The sequence below is a fragment of the Typopeltis vanoorti genome, chromosome 3, assembly GCF_054136105.1.
Source record: "Typopeltis vanoorti isolate ZY-2024b chromosome 3, IOZ_Tvanoo_1.0, whole genome shotgun sequence".
NCBI classification, from domain to species: domain Eukaryota; kingdom Metazoa; phylum Arthropoda; class Arachnida; order Uropygi; family Thelyphonidae; genus Typopeltis; species Typopeltis vanoorti.
Genome location: NC_143551.1, coordinates 172,674,240 through 172,691,510, shown reverse-complemented (window position 1 = coordinate 172,691,510; position 17,271 = coordinate 172,674,240). Strand labels below are relative to the sequence as shown.

At 39.9% G+C, this 17,271-nt stretch overlaps 1 protein-coding gene across 5 annotated transcripts in view; it reads right to left on the bottom strand.

Annotated features, from left to right (window-relative positions):
* Window positions 1–17,271, bottom strand: part of LOC150108743 (twitchin-like) — a 2,666,638-nt gene that overhangs the window by 1,132,735 nt on the left and 1,516,632 nt on the right. For all 5 annotated transcript variants that reach the window (XM_090390962.1, XM_090390961.1, XM_090390964.1 and 2 more), the window contains one exon: window positions 10,167–10,448. In XM_090390962.1, coding sequence (XP_090247088.1) covers window positions 10,167–10,448 — 282 coding nt within the window. The remainder of the gene's footprint in view (window positions 1–10,166; window positions 10,449–17,271) is intronic.

Sequence of the window (17,271 nt, the reverse complement as noted above, 5' to 3'; positions counted from 1 at the left end):
AGTCTGTCAAGACTCATCGAGGGGAGTTCCCCCCCCGAGAAACACAAAGTCTATCATACCGCGCTTTAAACTCACTGACCGTTCTCGCTCCCACCAATCCATCAGGCAATGCATTCCACGGCTCAACCACCCTCCACACAAAGAAACCACTCCTTACCCTCTTGCTCAAAGTTTCCTTTCGTAACTTCCAGGGATGGCCTCTTCTCATCACTCCTTCCTGCTGTTCAACCAAGCGAAAGAATTCCCCAGTGTCAACCCTGTAACCACCTCTCAACAGTTTAAAAGTCTCAATCATATCACTTCTCCTTCTTCTATCCACCAAACTCTGCAGTCCACATTCTCTCAGCCGATCGTCATAACTATCCTTATACAGTCCTGAAATCATCTTTGTCATCCGTCTTTGTATCCTTTCCACAGTTAATTTATCCCCTTCAAATCCTGGGGACCAGATCTGAGAACAATAGTCCAAGTGTGGTCTGATCAGTTTGTGATTGATATTCACCAAACTTTGTGTGAGACTTTAAGGGACTGTGCCCCAGCATATCCAACAGTTGCCAGATGGGTGACAAGTTTAAAACTGGGCATCCTGAGATGGCAGATGTCCCCAGGCCAGGAAGAAATCAGGTGAAAAATGTTTGGCTTGTATCATGACAATTGATGAAACATGACTTCACCACTTTGACCTAGAGACCAAACAACAGTCAATGGAGTGGAGACACAAAGGTTCTCCATCCCCAAAGAAGTTCTGAATCCAAAAGTCAGCAGGGAAGGTTCTTGCCATTGTCTTTTGGGGATATGGATGGTGTAATCTTTATCCCACAAAAAAAGGTGAAACTGTTACAGCAGCAGTTTATTCAACAGCTCTGAAGGAACTAAAGGAAGTACTGAAAGAAAAACCATTGTTGTGACTGAGCAGAGGTGTGTTGCTTTTGTAGTACAATGCACCTACTCATGAAACCCAACAGACAAGGCAAAACTTGGGCTATCAATGTCTTCCTCACCCATCCTATTCATCAGACCTGGTCCCATCTCAAATTCAAAGAAATACTTGAAAGGAACAAAATTTACCACATATGATGAAGTCATATTTGCAACTGAAGTTTGGCTTGTGCAACAAAGAAACGCTTTTTTCTTAGAGAATTGCAAATGATGCAATAGCAATACAACAAGTGTATAACACTTCATGGGGAATATGTAATATAATGTGTAAGTTACATGGTTCTACCTCAATTCCTTCGTTATGATTATCACAACTTTTCAGCACAAACTTGTATACCTAGACCTTTTGACCTTTGGAATACAGTCACAAATTGATACTGTTAAATATTTCTTTGTCACATCCCAAGCAGCATTTATTTCCTTTCTGCTCACCTTCTTATTCTATGCTATAGCTCAAAGATGTCTCCTAAGCTTGTCATAATAATCAGCCTTGTAATTCCACATACACTAGTGGTCAAAATTGTGGTAACCTTTTGGAAAAAGTGTATTTTTGAGGTTTGATGGCTCATTTTTTTTGGTGTAATACAATAAAAGTATATATCAATGGAAAGATAATTTAATCAAGAATGTAATGCAATAACTTTTATGAAGGACTTTTTATTAGAACAGCAGTTATAAAGTAGAAAAGTGAAACACATAGAAAAAATGAGATTATTATTATTATTTGACACCTCCAGGGAGTCCAAAGACTCATCGAGGGAGAGTGTGCCAACAGCATCGAACGATTGGCCCCCTTCCAACTACTAACTGAGATATACAAAAATTCTCACAATGTGAGTTAATACTTAGTTGGGTAACATGTAGAAAGTTTTTTAACTTGGGTATACTATGTTAAAGATACCAAGCAATTTTATAAGCTAGGTTTTCCTTTTTTCCCAAGTAAGCAAACAGACAAGTAACTCAAGTTTGCACCTGAACGTAGTTCAAGTCTGAAGCAACTCGTGGTAAAGGTGGAGTAAGCTCCGATCACTTTCCTTAGTATATCCCCTTATGAAGATGTATGATGCTATGCATTAAAGGCAAGGGCCACTACCCAGACCGGTTTCAACCTTTATTGAGGTCTCATCAGTGGGAAGCAGACCAAAAAATGCCAAGGTTGAAGTAATGCAGAGCTTATAAATTTTACCTAAACAAGTTGCCACAAGGTGCTTTGACCTTATTAAATAAAAATCTCAGGAAGAGAGTAAGATGTAGAAAGTTTTTTAACTTGGGTATATTTAACTTGGTATCTTTAACTATGTTAAAGATACCAAGCAATTTTATAAGCTAGGTTTTAATCCTTTTTTCCCAAGTAAGCAAACAGGCAAGTAAGCCTAGTTTGCACCTCAATGTAGTTCAAGTCTGAGGCAACTCATGGTAAAGGTGGAGTAAGATCCAATCACTATCCTTAGTATTTCTCCCTAATGCAAAGCACATTCCCTTACAGACATGTATGATGCTATGCATTAAAGGCAAGGGCCACTACCCAGACCGGTTTCAACCTTTATTGAGGTCTCTTCAGTGGGAGGCAGACCAAAAAATGACAAGGTTGAAGTAATGCAGAGCTTATAAATGATATTTTTATTTAATCAGGTCAAAGCATCTTGTGGCAACTTGTTTAAGTGAAATTTATAAGCTCTGCATTACTTCAACCTTGGCATTTTATGGTCTGGCTCCCACTGAAGAGACCACAATCTTGGCACAATCTTGCCCTCCTTCCACTCTTATAATCCCATTAATCATGCAAATTCTGCCCACGCCTTTTGATGTCATGCAATCCTAGATCAAAATACTAAGTAGGTGTTTCACGGTAATGCAATCAGGATGCAAATCTTCTCTGATTCTTCTCCTTATGTATTTTATGCCATCACTACCAAACAGGGAGATTTTGGTCTCATCACTCCAAATAACACTGTCCCATTGTTCCGCTGTCCAGTTAAATGTGTTTTAGCCCAGTTTAATCTTTTCAACCTTTGTTTGAGAGATAAAAATGGCTTTTTTCTTGGAATTCTAGCATTTAAACCAAATTCCTGCAGTCTGCGCTGAACAGTCCTTGCATTCAACTTCACATTGTATTGAGTCATTTCATCTTGTATACATCCAGATGATTTTCTTCTGTCATGTAGGCACAGTCTCTCAATTCTTCTATCATCGCTTGCTGTTGTGCACCTTTTTTTTCTGCCTTTACCAGTCTAGTTTTGTAGTGACTGAGTCTCCTTATACCGCTTCAAAAATTTAGAAATGCTACCTTTGGTTAAGTTTCCACTAATTTTTTTTCTAATTTCTTCATAACTGTAGACTTGTTCACTTAATAGTACTATTTTACATTATTTTCTGGGGGATCAGTCAACTCTTTGTGCCATTTCTTTAATTGTTTTACATTTTACAAGCTCACTAAATGAAAGAACACACACACACACAAAAAAAAAAAACTCAACTTGATAGCAATCATATAACACACTGACAAGTGTCCTCCTCTCAGCTCCAATACATGACACCAATAGCTGTAGCTGAATCCTACTGTGACCTTATTGGCTCATTGCCAAAACAAGATGACACCTGATTGGCTCTCTAAACACTCATGCTCATTGGCTACATTCAAACTACATTGAAGAAAAGCTACTTCATATCAACTCAAGCAAGTTGAGCTTCTTTTTTCTGGTTATTTGGCTATAACTTTTCGTAGAATAAATACAGATAATCGAACAATCTTTGTTGCATTACTTTCTTGATTAAATTATCTTTCCATTGATATATAATTTTATGGTATTACACAAAAAAAAAAAAGTGGTGTTATGAGCCATCAAAAAACCTCAAAAATACACTTTTTCCAAACTGTTACCACAGTTTTGGCCACTAGTGTATATAAACTTTCCTCACAGAAGTCTTTACAAGGCTGGTCACAATCCAGATGATCACATCATCATTGTTCTCATCAACTGGATTAAATTGAAAAACCCCACTCACAAGTACATCCTCTTATGAAATGATCAAATCTAAAACTATAGATCTTTGTGTGCCCTCCTTTGCATTCCTCCTTCACTAACCCAAGTTACTTACATATTTCTTCACCACCTCCCCCCACATACTCTGGTATATAGCAAACTTCAACTAAATATTCCATCCTGCCAACCTCCACCTCACACCACACTACCTCAAAACTGTTTTCAGCCTGGTTAGCTGAGTGGTTAGTGTATCTGCACACCAGTCAAAAAACTGCGGGTTTGAATCCTGCCATTGGCATGGATGTTTGTGGGTGATGGGTAGTAGGTGGCATTTGGTGTAGATGTTTCAGTTCGCTGTAGTTAGTGGAGAGACTGGTGGAGACAGAGTCTCCACCACTATTGCAGAGAGTCCCTATTGCTGAATTCTCATTCAGTTTGTACAACAGTTCTAATCATTCATTCTATATATTATTATTATTATTATTATTTGTAGTAGTATTACAAGCTCCATAGAATCAGGGTAAGGAATAGATAAATTAATTCTTAATATGATTATTCAAAAATATTCAACAATTGGCACAAGTCATCAGGATTTGAATATAAAAATATTTCTACAAAAGACTAGTTTTTTTTTGCTTTATGGTGAATGAGCAGAATGGGCTAAGTACACTTTGAATGAAAGTTAGTGTTGGGAGGTGTTTTAAAAATCTCACATAAATGCTTTACTTGTTATGTTTGTTATATTGTTATACTATACTTGTACATATACTTGTATATACAAGTATACTTGTGTATAATTGTTATATTTTACAGTATTGGTACTGAAAAGACAGAAGTGCTTGGCAGTGGAAACAGTAGCAGTGTGAGAGAGGAAGAGAGAACAGGAATACAAGAGGAACAGGGAAATGGGGGTAACTTGGGACAGGGAGATATGACATAGGGAGAGAGGATGTTGAAAGTGGCAGTGAATGTGTGTATGAAGATGGAGTATATTACAAAGAGGATGAAGAAGTTTGGACTGAGCAGATATATGTGGTAAGAGTGATAAAGGTGATTGGGCAGGTGTAGTGGGGAAATCACAATCAACACATGGCTTGGATAGGACTGGCTATGGACCTAAAAATGAACTGCTATGTTTGTTTACAAATGACAGAAGTATCAGAAATAAAGCAGATGAAAGAGTTTCAATGATTAATTTATTAGCCCCAAAATCACTGGAATAAGTGAAACATGATTGAATGAAGATGATATCGGAACGGGAATAGCAATGGAAGGATACAGTATTTTTCATGGGGATAGAAAGGGAAAGAAGGGAAGGGGAGTGTTACTGGTGATAGCAAGGGAATTAAATCCACATAAGGTAGACAGGAAAGGGTGAAATAGTGTTAATGGTTGTGAGGCAGTGTGGTATAATGTGGAGGTTGAGAGGAAGACATATTTAGTTGGATGTTGCTATAGGCCTGGGAATGTGGAAGGCAGTGATGAAGAAATGTGTAAACAACTTGGATTAGTGAATAAAGGAAGGGTAATTATTATGGGTGTTTTAATTATGGTGGTATAGATTGAAATGAAGAGACAGCATTTAGAAATAGGAAAATGAATTTCTAGAGTTCTTGAGAGATAACTATCTCAGGCAACACGTAAAGAATGGCAAGTGAGGATCAAGAGTTATAGATCTCATCATTTCACCAGAGGATGTAATTGTTAGAGGAGTTTCACACTTTCCTCCAGTTGGTGAAATTGATCATGAAATAATCACCTGTGTTGTGGCTAGTCATATGTAGACTTTTGTGAGGAAAGGATATATGTGGAATTATAAGGTTGGTGATTATAACAAGCTTAGGGGACAGCTTGGAGCTATAACATTGAATGAGGAATACAGCAGTAAGGAAATAAATGCTGCATGGGAACTGGCAAAAAAATAATAACAGTATCAGTGTGCAAATGTATTCCAAAGGCCAAAAGGCTGAATAAAGTAGGTGAAAAAATGGATGAATGTGGAGCTTAAGCATGAAATCTGGAAAAAGAAAGTACTTTGGAGGAAGTACAAGATGAATAATGGTAATAATCAGTCACATGAAGAGTATAAAGAACAAGACAGGAGAATGACTCAGTTAGTATGGAAAATAAAAGTAGATTATGAGCAGAAATTGGCAAATCGGGCAAAGAAAAACCATAGAGAGTTTTTTACATATATGACAATCTAACAGATAAGCTTAGATTTTTTGACAGTTATTATTATTATTACCCAAGACCTCATGGAGTCAAAGACTCATCTAGGAGATCCTTTTATCAGACACACACCTCATCATACCATGCCTTGAAGACATTCAAACTCCTTGCAGACATCACACTCTCAGGCAAGGCATTCCAATCATTTACAACTCTGCACAAAAAAAAACTGTCTCTCACTCCCCTACTCACACCCTCTTTATACAGTTTCCAGGGATGACCTCTGGTTCTCCCCCGATCTCCCACTATTTTCTGTAGAACACTGATCCTATAACAACCCTTTACCAACTTGTAGGTCTCTATCAGATCTCCCCTCTTCCTCCTGTCCACCAGACTCTGCAAATTACATCTTCTCAATCTTTCATCATACTCTACATTTCCAGAGGTCAGAAACAACCTTAGTCAGTCGCCTTGGACCCTTTACAACATCTCTTCATCCTTCTGAAAACCAGGTGACCAAATCTAGGCACAATAGTCCATGTGTGGCCTAAAACCTTAGTCAGTCGCCTTGGACCCTTTACAACATCTCTTCATCCTTCTGAAAACCAGGTGACCAAATCTAGGCACAATAGTCCATGTGTGGCCTAATCAAAGCCTTATGCAACAGAACAAGAATCTCCTTACTTCCACATGTCAATGTCCGCCGCATCATTCCCAGAAGTCTTTGTGTTGTCTTCACAATTTTGGCTGTGTCTGTCCTACATTTCAGGTCCTTTCCACTATCACCCCCAGATCTCTTATTTCTTCCACCTGCAACAATTTTTCCTCACCGAGCATAAATTCTGCATCCTATCTTTGTTTTCCAAATTTTAAAACTTTACATTTTGCAACATTAAACTCACATCCCCATTTCCATTCCCAATCTCTCAATTTATTCAAGTCTTCTAGTAAGGCCACAACATCTTCACTACTCTTCATGGTCCCAACGTTGCATCATCTACAAACAACTCAATATCTTCATTCAAATCTTCACCTATATCATTAATATATGTTACACAGTAACGGCCCCAAAACAGACCCCTGAGTCACTCCACTGATGACTTTCCTTTTCCTGGATATAGCTCCCTCATACACAACTTGTTGATACCTATAAGACAGCCAGTCTCCAATCCAATGCACTAATCTAATATCCAACCCACATCTGCTCTAGTTTGACTATCTATCATGAGGTACTCTATCAAAAGCCTTTGCGAAATCTAAATATATTACTGTGTATCCTTCTCCTCTGTCCAGGGAAGCAGTCACTTTATTGTAATAAGTAAGTAGATTAATAAAACATGACCTCCCTTTAGCAAATTCATGCTGTCCATCAAAGATAATACCATTATTGTCAACCCAACTCTGGATCCTAGTTCTCACAAGCTTCTCCAACAACTTAACCACAACTCCTGACACACAGATAGGCCTATAATTTGATGCTTGAGTTCGATCACCTCCTTTGTGAAGTGACACAATCTTGCCCTCCTTCCACTCCTTAGGAACTCAACCAAGTGCAAGACTCGTATTAAAAGAATATGTCAAGGCAGGTGTCAACTCCCTGGCACATTCCTTCAAAATATGTGGTGATATATTATCAAGTCCCACAGCCTTATTAACATCTAGTTTACTCAACTCCCCATACACCTCTTGCTCACTTACAGTCAGTCTCTCCTCCCCATCATCTACTGCTCTCAATCTCTCCATGAAGTCACATTCACAAGATTGAAAGACTTTTATGAACTGCTCATTAAGTATCTCCACCACACATTCCGCAACAGCTGTCTTTATACCCTTTTCTCCAATCACTGTCATCCTTCCATAATCATTCTTTATTTTGCTGGTTACATACCGAAAGAACTCCTTAGGATTCTTTCAGTATGTAGGATTCTTTCGGATTCTTTTTGGCTTCATTAGTTAACTGCTGTTCATATCTCTCTTTAACTACCCTCACCAACCAATTCACTCACCTTGCCTGGTCTTTGTAGACCTCATGGAATTGGTTATTTCCACTTCTCTTATGCTGCTTCCACAATGCCCTCTTTCTCTGTATTATATACTTAATCTCTTTATTCATCCATCTCACACCTACATTATTTAACCTTATCATCCTTGGAATACTTTTAGACATTGCATCTACTAGACAGTTTTTGAAAATACCCCAAGGTGCATTGATCTCTTTTCCAGCTAACTCCTCGTTCCATGTTACACCCACAAGCTGTCTCCTGAGCTCTTCATAATCCCCCCCCCCCTTGTAGTTTCACATATACTCTTTTCTCACAGAGGTCCTCACACTGATGGCAACTGCCCAGCTAATCACCTCATGGTCACTCTCACCAATTGGTGGATGATTTGACACCTCATGTATAATTACATCCTCTGATGAGATGACCAAATCCAAGACCCTCAATCCTCGCGTGTCCTCTATTACATACTGTCTGAAGTAGTTATCCCTCAAAAACTCAAGAAACTCATTCTCTTTACTTTAAGTTGCTATCTCATCATTCCAGTCTATATTGCCATAATTAATTAAAATCACCCATAATTAAAATTGTTCATTATTCATGACTTAATTTTTTAATGGTATTAACAACACCAAACAATTTAATCAAAAGATGTTTTATTAACTGCTTATTTTGCTAAATTTTAAATCAGCATCATCAGAGCACAACACACTTGTCCACACAGCAATGAGCAAGTAAAACAATAAAATTACACTGTACAAAAGATCTAAAGTTCTATTTATGGTGCCCTCAAATGTTGAAAAAAAAATCATTACATGTGTAGTTGCTCTTAGGATGATAGTCTCCCAAATTTTTGGGAAATTAATAAAACCATACTTCCTTAGGTTAGGAAAATTCTTCAAAGCCATTGCTATTTTTTATGTTCTTCCAGGCAGATGTTAACTGATCTTCCTGTTTGTCCATAGTAGGCTAAGTCACAGGGAACTTCATACATTCCAAGGTGTGCTAAAGGGTTAAGTTTATCCTTAGGCAAGCTGATCAGAGTTGTAGTTTTACATGCGGGTTGAAAGTGGTGCGAAGCCCATGTTTCATCAGCACTTTGGCTATCTTTTCTGATGTACCTCTGACATAGGGAATAGAGATGGTCATGTTGCGTTCCTGTGTACTAGGGAGGGCTATATAAGTATTTCATCTATTTTGTAGGGATTGTAGCTGTTGGCTGAGAACTATGGTGCAGATATTTGACTCCTATGGTCAGAGCTGTATCGCTAGAACAAATGGCTGTGGCTCCATGTGTGAGTGTTTTTAAAATGCCATACCATTGGACTGGATGATGATGTGATTGTTTATGCAGGTATCTTCCTGTGTGTATTGGCTTTCTGTAAATGGAAAAAGACCGTGATCCATCTGAAAGGTGGGTGACTAATGTGTCAAGAAATGGTAAACAGTTATTAGTCTTAGATTCTATGAAGTCAACACCTCAAAATCCACTTCACGGTAGAAAAAGAATCATAAACTTTTATGAACTTCGAATGAATTTCTTTTGGCGTTAAACCTTCTTTTACAAAGAATTTTATAACCGCACAATACTCAATTTTATCCATTTCAAGGGATACAGACAACAATTTGGCTTCAGTCAGCTGCATAAAACAAACTACTTGATAGAATGATTTGAAATTTAACATGGATGCTTATGACAGATGTACCAACTTAGAAAAAAAATCTTGCCGATAATGTTGCCATTTATCATCAAGGCCGAGAAATTTTAAGACCACTCTCGTAAAATTGTTATATGATATTCCAGGACTGACTTTAATATAGAGGTTGGATATAAGTGGGGAATAACATAATTGGAGCAATCAAGCTTTAAAATATAAAAATGGGACTGTGTAGTCAACATGATCTAAATCACACACACTTTTCCATATTTTCAAGTATTGAATAAATCATAATTATTGCTTTCATGTGGAATTTTATAAAGTGCTTTCCCACTCTCTCTCATTCCATCATTCCTATTTTCTTTCTCACCTTGCCTGCTTCTCACATAACAAACATTTCAAAATGTACTTACCAAGTACTATCACATTAACTTTTGCATTATCAGAACCATTGATATTAGTGGCGGTCAGCAAAAGACTACCACTATCTCCTCTTTCTGCTTTCTTGACATTTAGTTTAGTTCTATAATCCTCAAACACTAGTGTCCACCTAAGATTGTTTTCCACTGATTTGCCCTCAAGAGTCCATTTTTTGGTAGGAGGTGGTTCCCCAGTAACTGGAACATCCAATTCAAAACTTTTGCCAGCTTTAATTCTTATGTTATGCATGGCATTTCGGTCAATTCTTGGTGATACTAAACAGAAAAAATAATACATTAAAGTAGGAAATTAAAATAGACATTTTAAGAAACAAGCCACATAATGCTAAAGATTATGGTAGCAGATACATATTCAAAATCATCAGAGAAATAAAAATAAACTCTATAAAATTCTATTTAGATTATTTTTTGGTGTGAATTCTATTTTTATTAATGTTTTTTTTAATTTTTGAAATAATTCTAATATTAACTTTTTTAAATTAAATATTTATTATAATAATTATATGAAGAGCCAAAGGCTTCAATTCGGCGACATAACTTATTTAAGTTAAAGGGATATTACATCCCATATTGTTTCTTAGCCGAATAAGAAACTCAAAGAGTTTCATGCAGAATATAGAAACTATATAAAGTTTGGCGATTCCAAGCGTAAGCAAATACCTAGATATTGCATAAAATCTGTATAAAAGTAGGTAGACCTAGTTTTATTATTAACTTCTCATCAGTGAGTAGGTAGACCTAGTTTTATTATTAACTAAGTCTACCTACTCACTGATGAGACATCAATAAAGGTTGAAATCGGTCAGGGTAGTGACCTTCTCTCATAACGTAGAACAATAATACAGCTGCTAGGAGCTAAGTTCACATTATGGGTAAATATCAAGAATAGTGATCAGAGCTTGCTCCACCTTTGATATGAGTTGCCTCAGCTTGCACTACCTAAAGGGTCAGTTGCTGCAGTATTCAGGTATTTGCTTATGCTTGGAATCGCCAAACTTTATATAGTTTCTATATTTGGCATAAAACTCTTTGAGTTTCTTATTCGGCTAAGAAACAATATGGGATATTTATTATAGCTATTTTTAATATAAAGATTTAACATAAAGTATAAGCAATAACATTTGTATATGATTCTTTAATAAATTTAGTTTAATCCTTTATCCAAGTGTGAGCAAACAAAGTTTGCACCTGAAAGTATCTTCAGGACTGGGTTAAGGTGGTACAATACCAGGGCAACTCGTTGCAAAGGTGGAGAGGTATTTCTAGCCTAGCTCCCACTGATGAGACTTATTCGCCAAGACGTGAAAGAGAGCTCCAGTTCCAGTTCGAAGAAGAAAGAGCCTGTGCCTACCAGTCCAAAAGAGGATCCAGTTCCTGCGGCCCGAAGAGAGAGCTCCATGCTCAGATTCCTCTGTAGAACCCAAGCTTTGGTAAGACCTCTTTCTCTTTTTTTTTCTCCTTATCTGTTGTTTTGCCCACATTTTCTAGTCTCGCTTTGTTTGCCACGAGGAACGCCCTGCGTTCCTCGACTTTGCCCTCCCTTACATCCCCTCTCTACAATTGGTAGTCAGGAATTTCTGTAACTATGTCGCATTTTTTGCCTAGAACTAAGACGCTCGGTATCGAGCTCACGAAGCCTGTAGATCAGCGGACGTTAGCGGGAGCTCTAATCGAGACAGTAGGGGCTGAAAATATATACGGATTCATACCATACGGGAATAATAGATTTCAAGTAGTGGTCAAAAATGACCTAACAAAAAATAAATTACTAGAGGGTTTTATTTGTTGTGGACAAACAATCAGACCATTCCTCGTAGGAAGCCTACGCAAAACGCTAAAAATAACCAGGTTTCCACTAGAATACCTAGAGAATGAACCTGAAGTCAAGAAATTCTTCAGTCAATGGGGCGAAATCCAAGAGATTAAAGCACTTGAGCACGCCGACTATAAAGGATGGAAAACAGGAGACGTTGAAATCCAGATTGACATGAAAAAAGAAGTCCCCAATTTTATTTTTTTGGGGGGAACAAGGGTAATGGTGAACTACCCAGGTGTGAAAAAAAGGTGCTTTAGATGTAACTCTGAGGAACACCTTGGGGCAGATTGCCCTCGAATACAATGCAGAAATTGCAAATCGTCAAAGCATAAAATAGAAAGCTTACAGAACCCTTAAGTGTGGGGTTCTGACCCACAAAGTGGACACATGTCCGAACAAGACACACTCAGAAGTAATAGGAGGGATCATAACTCCGATTAGGGCTATGCCCATCGGGAACCCTGAGAAAGTATCAAGGAGCAATTTTCTGGAGCTCTGCCAACAGGCTGAAAAGGAAGCAGCAACGGAAACGAAAACCCCAAAGATACCCAAGGCAAGCTGCCACACACAGAACATCGCTAGCATCAATGTGGCAAACCATGAAGCTCGCAGGAAAGAGGAAGAGGTCACACCCAGCGCCCCAACATAGCGCACAAGAGAAACGGAATCACAGGAAAAGAAAAAAGCAAAACAAAGCAGCATGATATCATCGGAGGACGAAACAGAGTACAGAGAGACCACAGGTCAACGTTGAACAATAGGCCCAAAGCCCCTCGACAATGACGTTACAATGTTAGAGAGTACCCCCAGTAATGGATCAATTGGCACAACCCCAAGTCCACAAAATGGATTCTGACAAAGACAGGGACTCTACAGACAGGCTCGTCATTGTCTCAGATGCTCAAAGTGCAACCAGCTCCGACGAGGAACCAGAACCGGCTTTCATAAAACAGACACCAGATAACACCCCCCCCTCATTCTAACACCACAATGGAAGTTAAAATCGCAACTTTAAACACTAACGGACTACGCAACCCCTTTGCGCAAAGCACTGTCTGGAGGCTAATGTTAACACACAAAATTAATATCCTGCTGATACAAGAAACCCATTTCTATAAGCATTGGGACGTGGAGAACTTCTCAAGAAACTATCCGGTCACCAGCTACTGGTGCTTTGGGGACGCTCACTCGCGAGGGGTGGGGATACTAATTTGCCTCCCCAATCGCGGGGGGGTTCTTCAACGTCCAAAAAGACGCCACAGGACGCCTAGTAACGGTGAACTGGAAGTATGATGGCCGTACCATCCGACTTGCTGCAGTTTACGCCCCGAACAGTCCATACCACAGAATTGGTTTCTTCTCTGCCCTTGAAAATATCTCCTGGGAGCAGAACACCTAATAGTTGCAGGAGGCTGGAACTGTGTGGAAGACACACGTCTAGACAAAATAGGCGGGAACGCAAACACCGGAACTGGCGGCACTGCCACTTTAAATCGATGCTGTATAAATTTTGACCTCGTCGATATCTGGAGGCGGAATAACCCTGCCAAAGTAGAAACTACGTGGGGCCATGGCCAGATATCGACAAGACTAGACATGGTGTACGTGTCCCAAAACTTGGAACAATATGTTCAGAGGATACGTCACACCGCAGTGCATTACTTGACAACCGACCACAAGATGGTCATACTAAAAATCATGCTCCCAGAGGTGATGGAAACAGCCAGAGGCCTTGGAGGCTCCCTCCCACCTTCCCCAGTCTTTTCAGCGACCAGCTACAGAACCTCTGTGACAGATGGACAAACACCAACTGGGACTGGGAAAACTGGCTGACCTTCAAGAGGCAGGCTAGGGAACTGTTCCAAAAATGCGGACGCAAAAGGGCCTACCAACAATGCAAACGGCTGAGGGATCTCTACAGGGAACTCGGCTGGTACCGGACAAACGAACGGAGCGGAGTTCCCTGTGGAGATCTCATCAGACAAGTAGAAATAGAACTGCAGCAAGAGCCGCAGAGTAGAGTCGAGGACCTCGACTTTCGAACGAGACTCTATCTCAGACATTTCGAAACACCTTCTGCCGCATTCTACAATCAACAATGGGTGGCGGCTAATGATGAGAAAACGATTCATCAGATCGAGGAGAAGGGCCAGATTTTACGCTCAACCCACGAAATACTCCGTCACTTTCATTAGCAGTATATCGGTATCTTCTCTGACTGGCAGGGCACGGATGACTTCAGTGAGTGGGACGCAACACGTTTTCCCGATCATCTTAGTGCCCTGCAGGACAGGTCGATAACTGCAGCCGAATTAAAGGCCACATGCAGAATGATGAAAACAAAGAAGACCCCAGGGCCAGACGGACTGGGGATAGAATTCTATAGATCTATCTGGGAATTTGCATTGGCAGCATTAATAAGCATCTTTAACGAATTCCTCACTTCGGGAAACATCCCCGAGGAATTCGTTAAGAGCCACACCATCTTTATCCCCAAGAAAGACCGAGATCGGACTTTGTCGAATAACTGGCGTCCAATCTCCCTAACCAACGTAGACTACAAGATTTTTGCAAAAATTATCTGCACGCGCCTTAAGGGCAGTATCGAAAAAATAATAACAAGCTCACAGGTCTACGGGATCCCTGGTAGATCTATGGAATTCAATCTCTTTTTGTTAAGAGACTTGATCAAACTGGCCAAAGAGAAAAAATACCCCCTGGCACTTCTCTCCACCGACTGGAGAAAGTGTTTGACAGCGTCAACCACAGGTACTTGCAGAACATCCTACAAAAAAACAGGCGTGGGCCCGAGACTTTGGCGTACAATTAAAAACATGTATGAGGAAGTCACGACCCAACTATCTATTAATGGGTTTCTAACAGAACCAGTCCGCATAAAGAGAGGGGTTAGGCAAGGCTGCCCGCTAAGCCCCCTCCTCTTCTCCCTAGTATTAGAACCCCTAATCAAAAGAATTGATAACACCCCCGCAATTAACGGTATTCCACTGCCCCAAGGCTCCAGACAATGCAAAATAGTGGCATATGCGGACGATGTAGTGGCTACACTCAGAGACTCTGAGTCCATCTATATCTATCTGCACACGCTGCAAAAATTCAGCATAGTCAGTGGTCTTCACGTTAACGCACAAAAAACCAAAATCAAAAGTTTCGGAAATTTCCATAGCACTGGACTTCCCTACAGTTTAACACTACAGACACAGCCCCTAACTATACTAGGCATGTCCTTTTCAGACACCCTAGCACTACCAATCCAAAAATTGCAGGAGACAAGCAGGGAAAGGATAAGGCTGTTCAAACCAACCTTCTTCTCCTTTTATGGCAGAGCGACAGTAATAAAAACAATCGTCACCCCAATGCTGATGCACACTGTCAATATCACAGGCATCACACTGGCACAAGAAAATAAGTTATCAAAAGAACTCCTGGATTTCTTCTGGAATGGGAGAAAACGCGAAGTAAAGAAAGAATACCTACAACTCAAACAGGAAGAAGGGGGTTACGCTCTGCCCGATCACAAAAGTTTGCTACAAGCAAACACGTTCAAAACCATACGGAAGGCCTTAAACTCCAACCACATTTCTGGTCTACTAATTAGATATTTTATAGGACTTTTCCTCCCCCTCTTTGGGATCACGGACTATGCTGGACCCCGCGCAAGGGGAGTGCCCAAGTGGTACCATACAGTAGTGAAATCAAACACAACACTCAGAGACAGTGGAATAGCAATCCTCACACACAAACCCAAAGCAGTATACTGGGATTTCTTCCATTTTTCCAGGCGTGATACACCCAATCTTAGTACAAATAATGAAATTCTCTTCAGAAACATCAAAAATAGCTGGGGACAGCCTTTTCATCGGGATCTAGCCTGGAGAATAGCCTACGGGTGGCTCCCGGTGAAACAGGTGAATTCCCACTATGTACCTAGCCCATGCGACCCATTCTGCGATGTCTGCCGGGACGTGGAAACGGTGGACCACTTCTTTTATTTTTGCGCACCAGCCCAACGCATCTGGCGGAGACTCAGCACAGCATTGGGAATCCCATGCTGACAGTAGAAGAGGTCGTACGACTACAATTCCCACCACCAGTCCAAAAAACCCAAAAGTTCGCTATCTTCCTAATCAATGTACTAAATATCACATCTGGAAAGTACGGAAAAAATCCCAGGTACGAGACGCAAATTTAATGTATGCAAGAATAAGAAAAGGTTTCTTTTTCTACTTACCCAAATTTCTTGCACAAGAAAGGCACTTACTAGGAGACTTTAAATTTGTGAATCAATTCTGCAAACCACCAACAATATGCTTTCTTATACAGGGACGCATCAAGCCCTGTATATCTCTTTAGAACCCCAAAACCCCCCATCCCCCCCCATCCCCCCCCCCCATCCCAGGAAAAAGAATAACCACTCTGTCTCCCCTAGCCACAAAGCTTTCGCTGGCATGGTTTCTTCACTCCAAACAAGAGGGGGAGAGCTGAGAACCCAGGCGGCGAAGGCTTACTGCGAGGCGGTGCCGCTCCTCGTGAGCGTCATCTCCCGGGCCAGTCTCTTTCCCATTCTAAGTCCCAGTGGTACCAGGTATACAAGTTCCTCAGTAAGTTCCTATTCATTCCTACTTACCAGACCTTAAGTCCTGTTATTTTAGATTTAAAATAAATATTTAAATAAGTCCTATTATTTACATCTTGTCTTTTAAAAAAAAAAAAAAATTATTTACCTGGAATAAAAATAAGGATATTATATCTAGTAACATAAAAAGAACCTCCATTAACACTGGAGTAAATCATTACTTTAGATAAAATAATATGTGAACATAGACAAAAGTCCATGTTGAACCTTTTTCTGAACAGATAAATTGAGATTATATGTTACAGACCAATTAGCCAATAAGGCTAAACAGGTTGACTGAGGCCTCTTTTTACCTCCTACTATCCTACTCTATCATATATCATATATCATACTCCTCTTTTACTGTCTGCTGATCCTCAGCATGCTTTATTCTCCAAAGGCCAATGATGAGAGACATGAACTCCCATTCTACCTCAATAAAGGTCGAAACTAGTCTGGGTAGTGGCCCTTCCCTTAATGCATAACATTAGACATATCCACAAGGAGATGTGTTTTGCATTATAGGAGATACTGAGATAGGAGAGTTGGTAGCTTGCTCCACCTTTGCAATGAGTTGCCCTGGTATTGTACCACCTTAACCCAGTCCTGAAGTTACTTTCAGGCGCAAA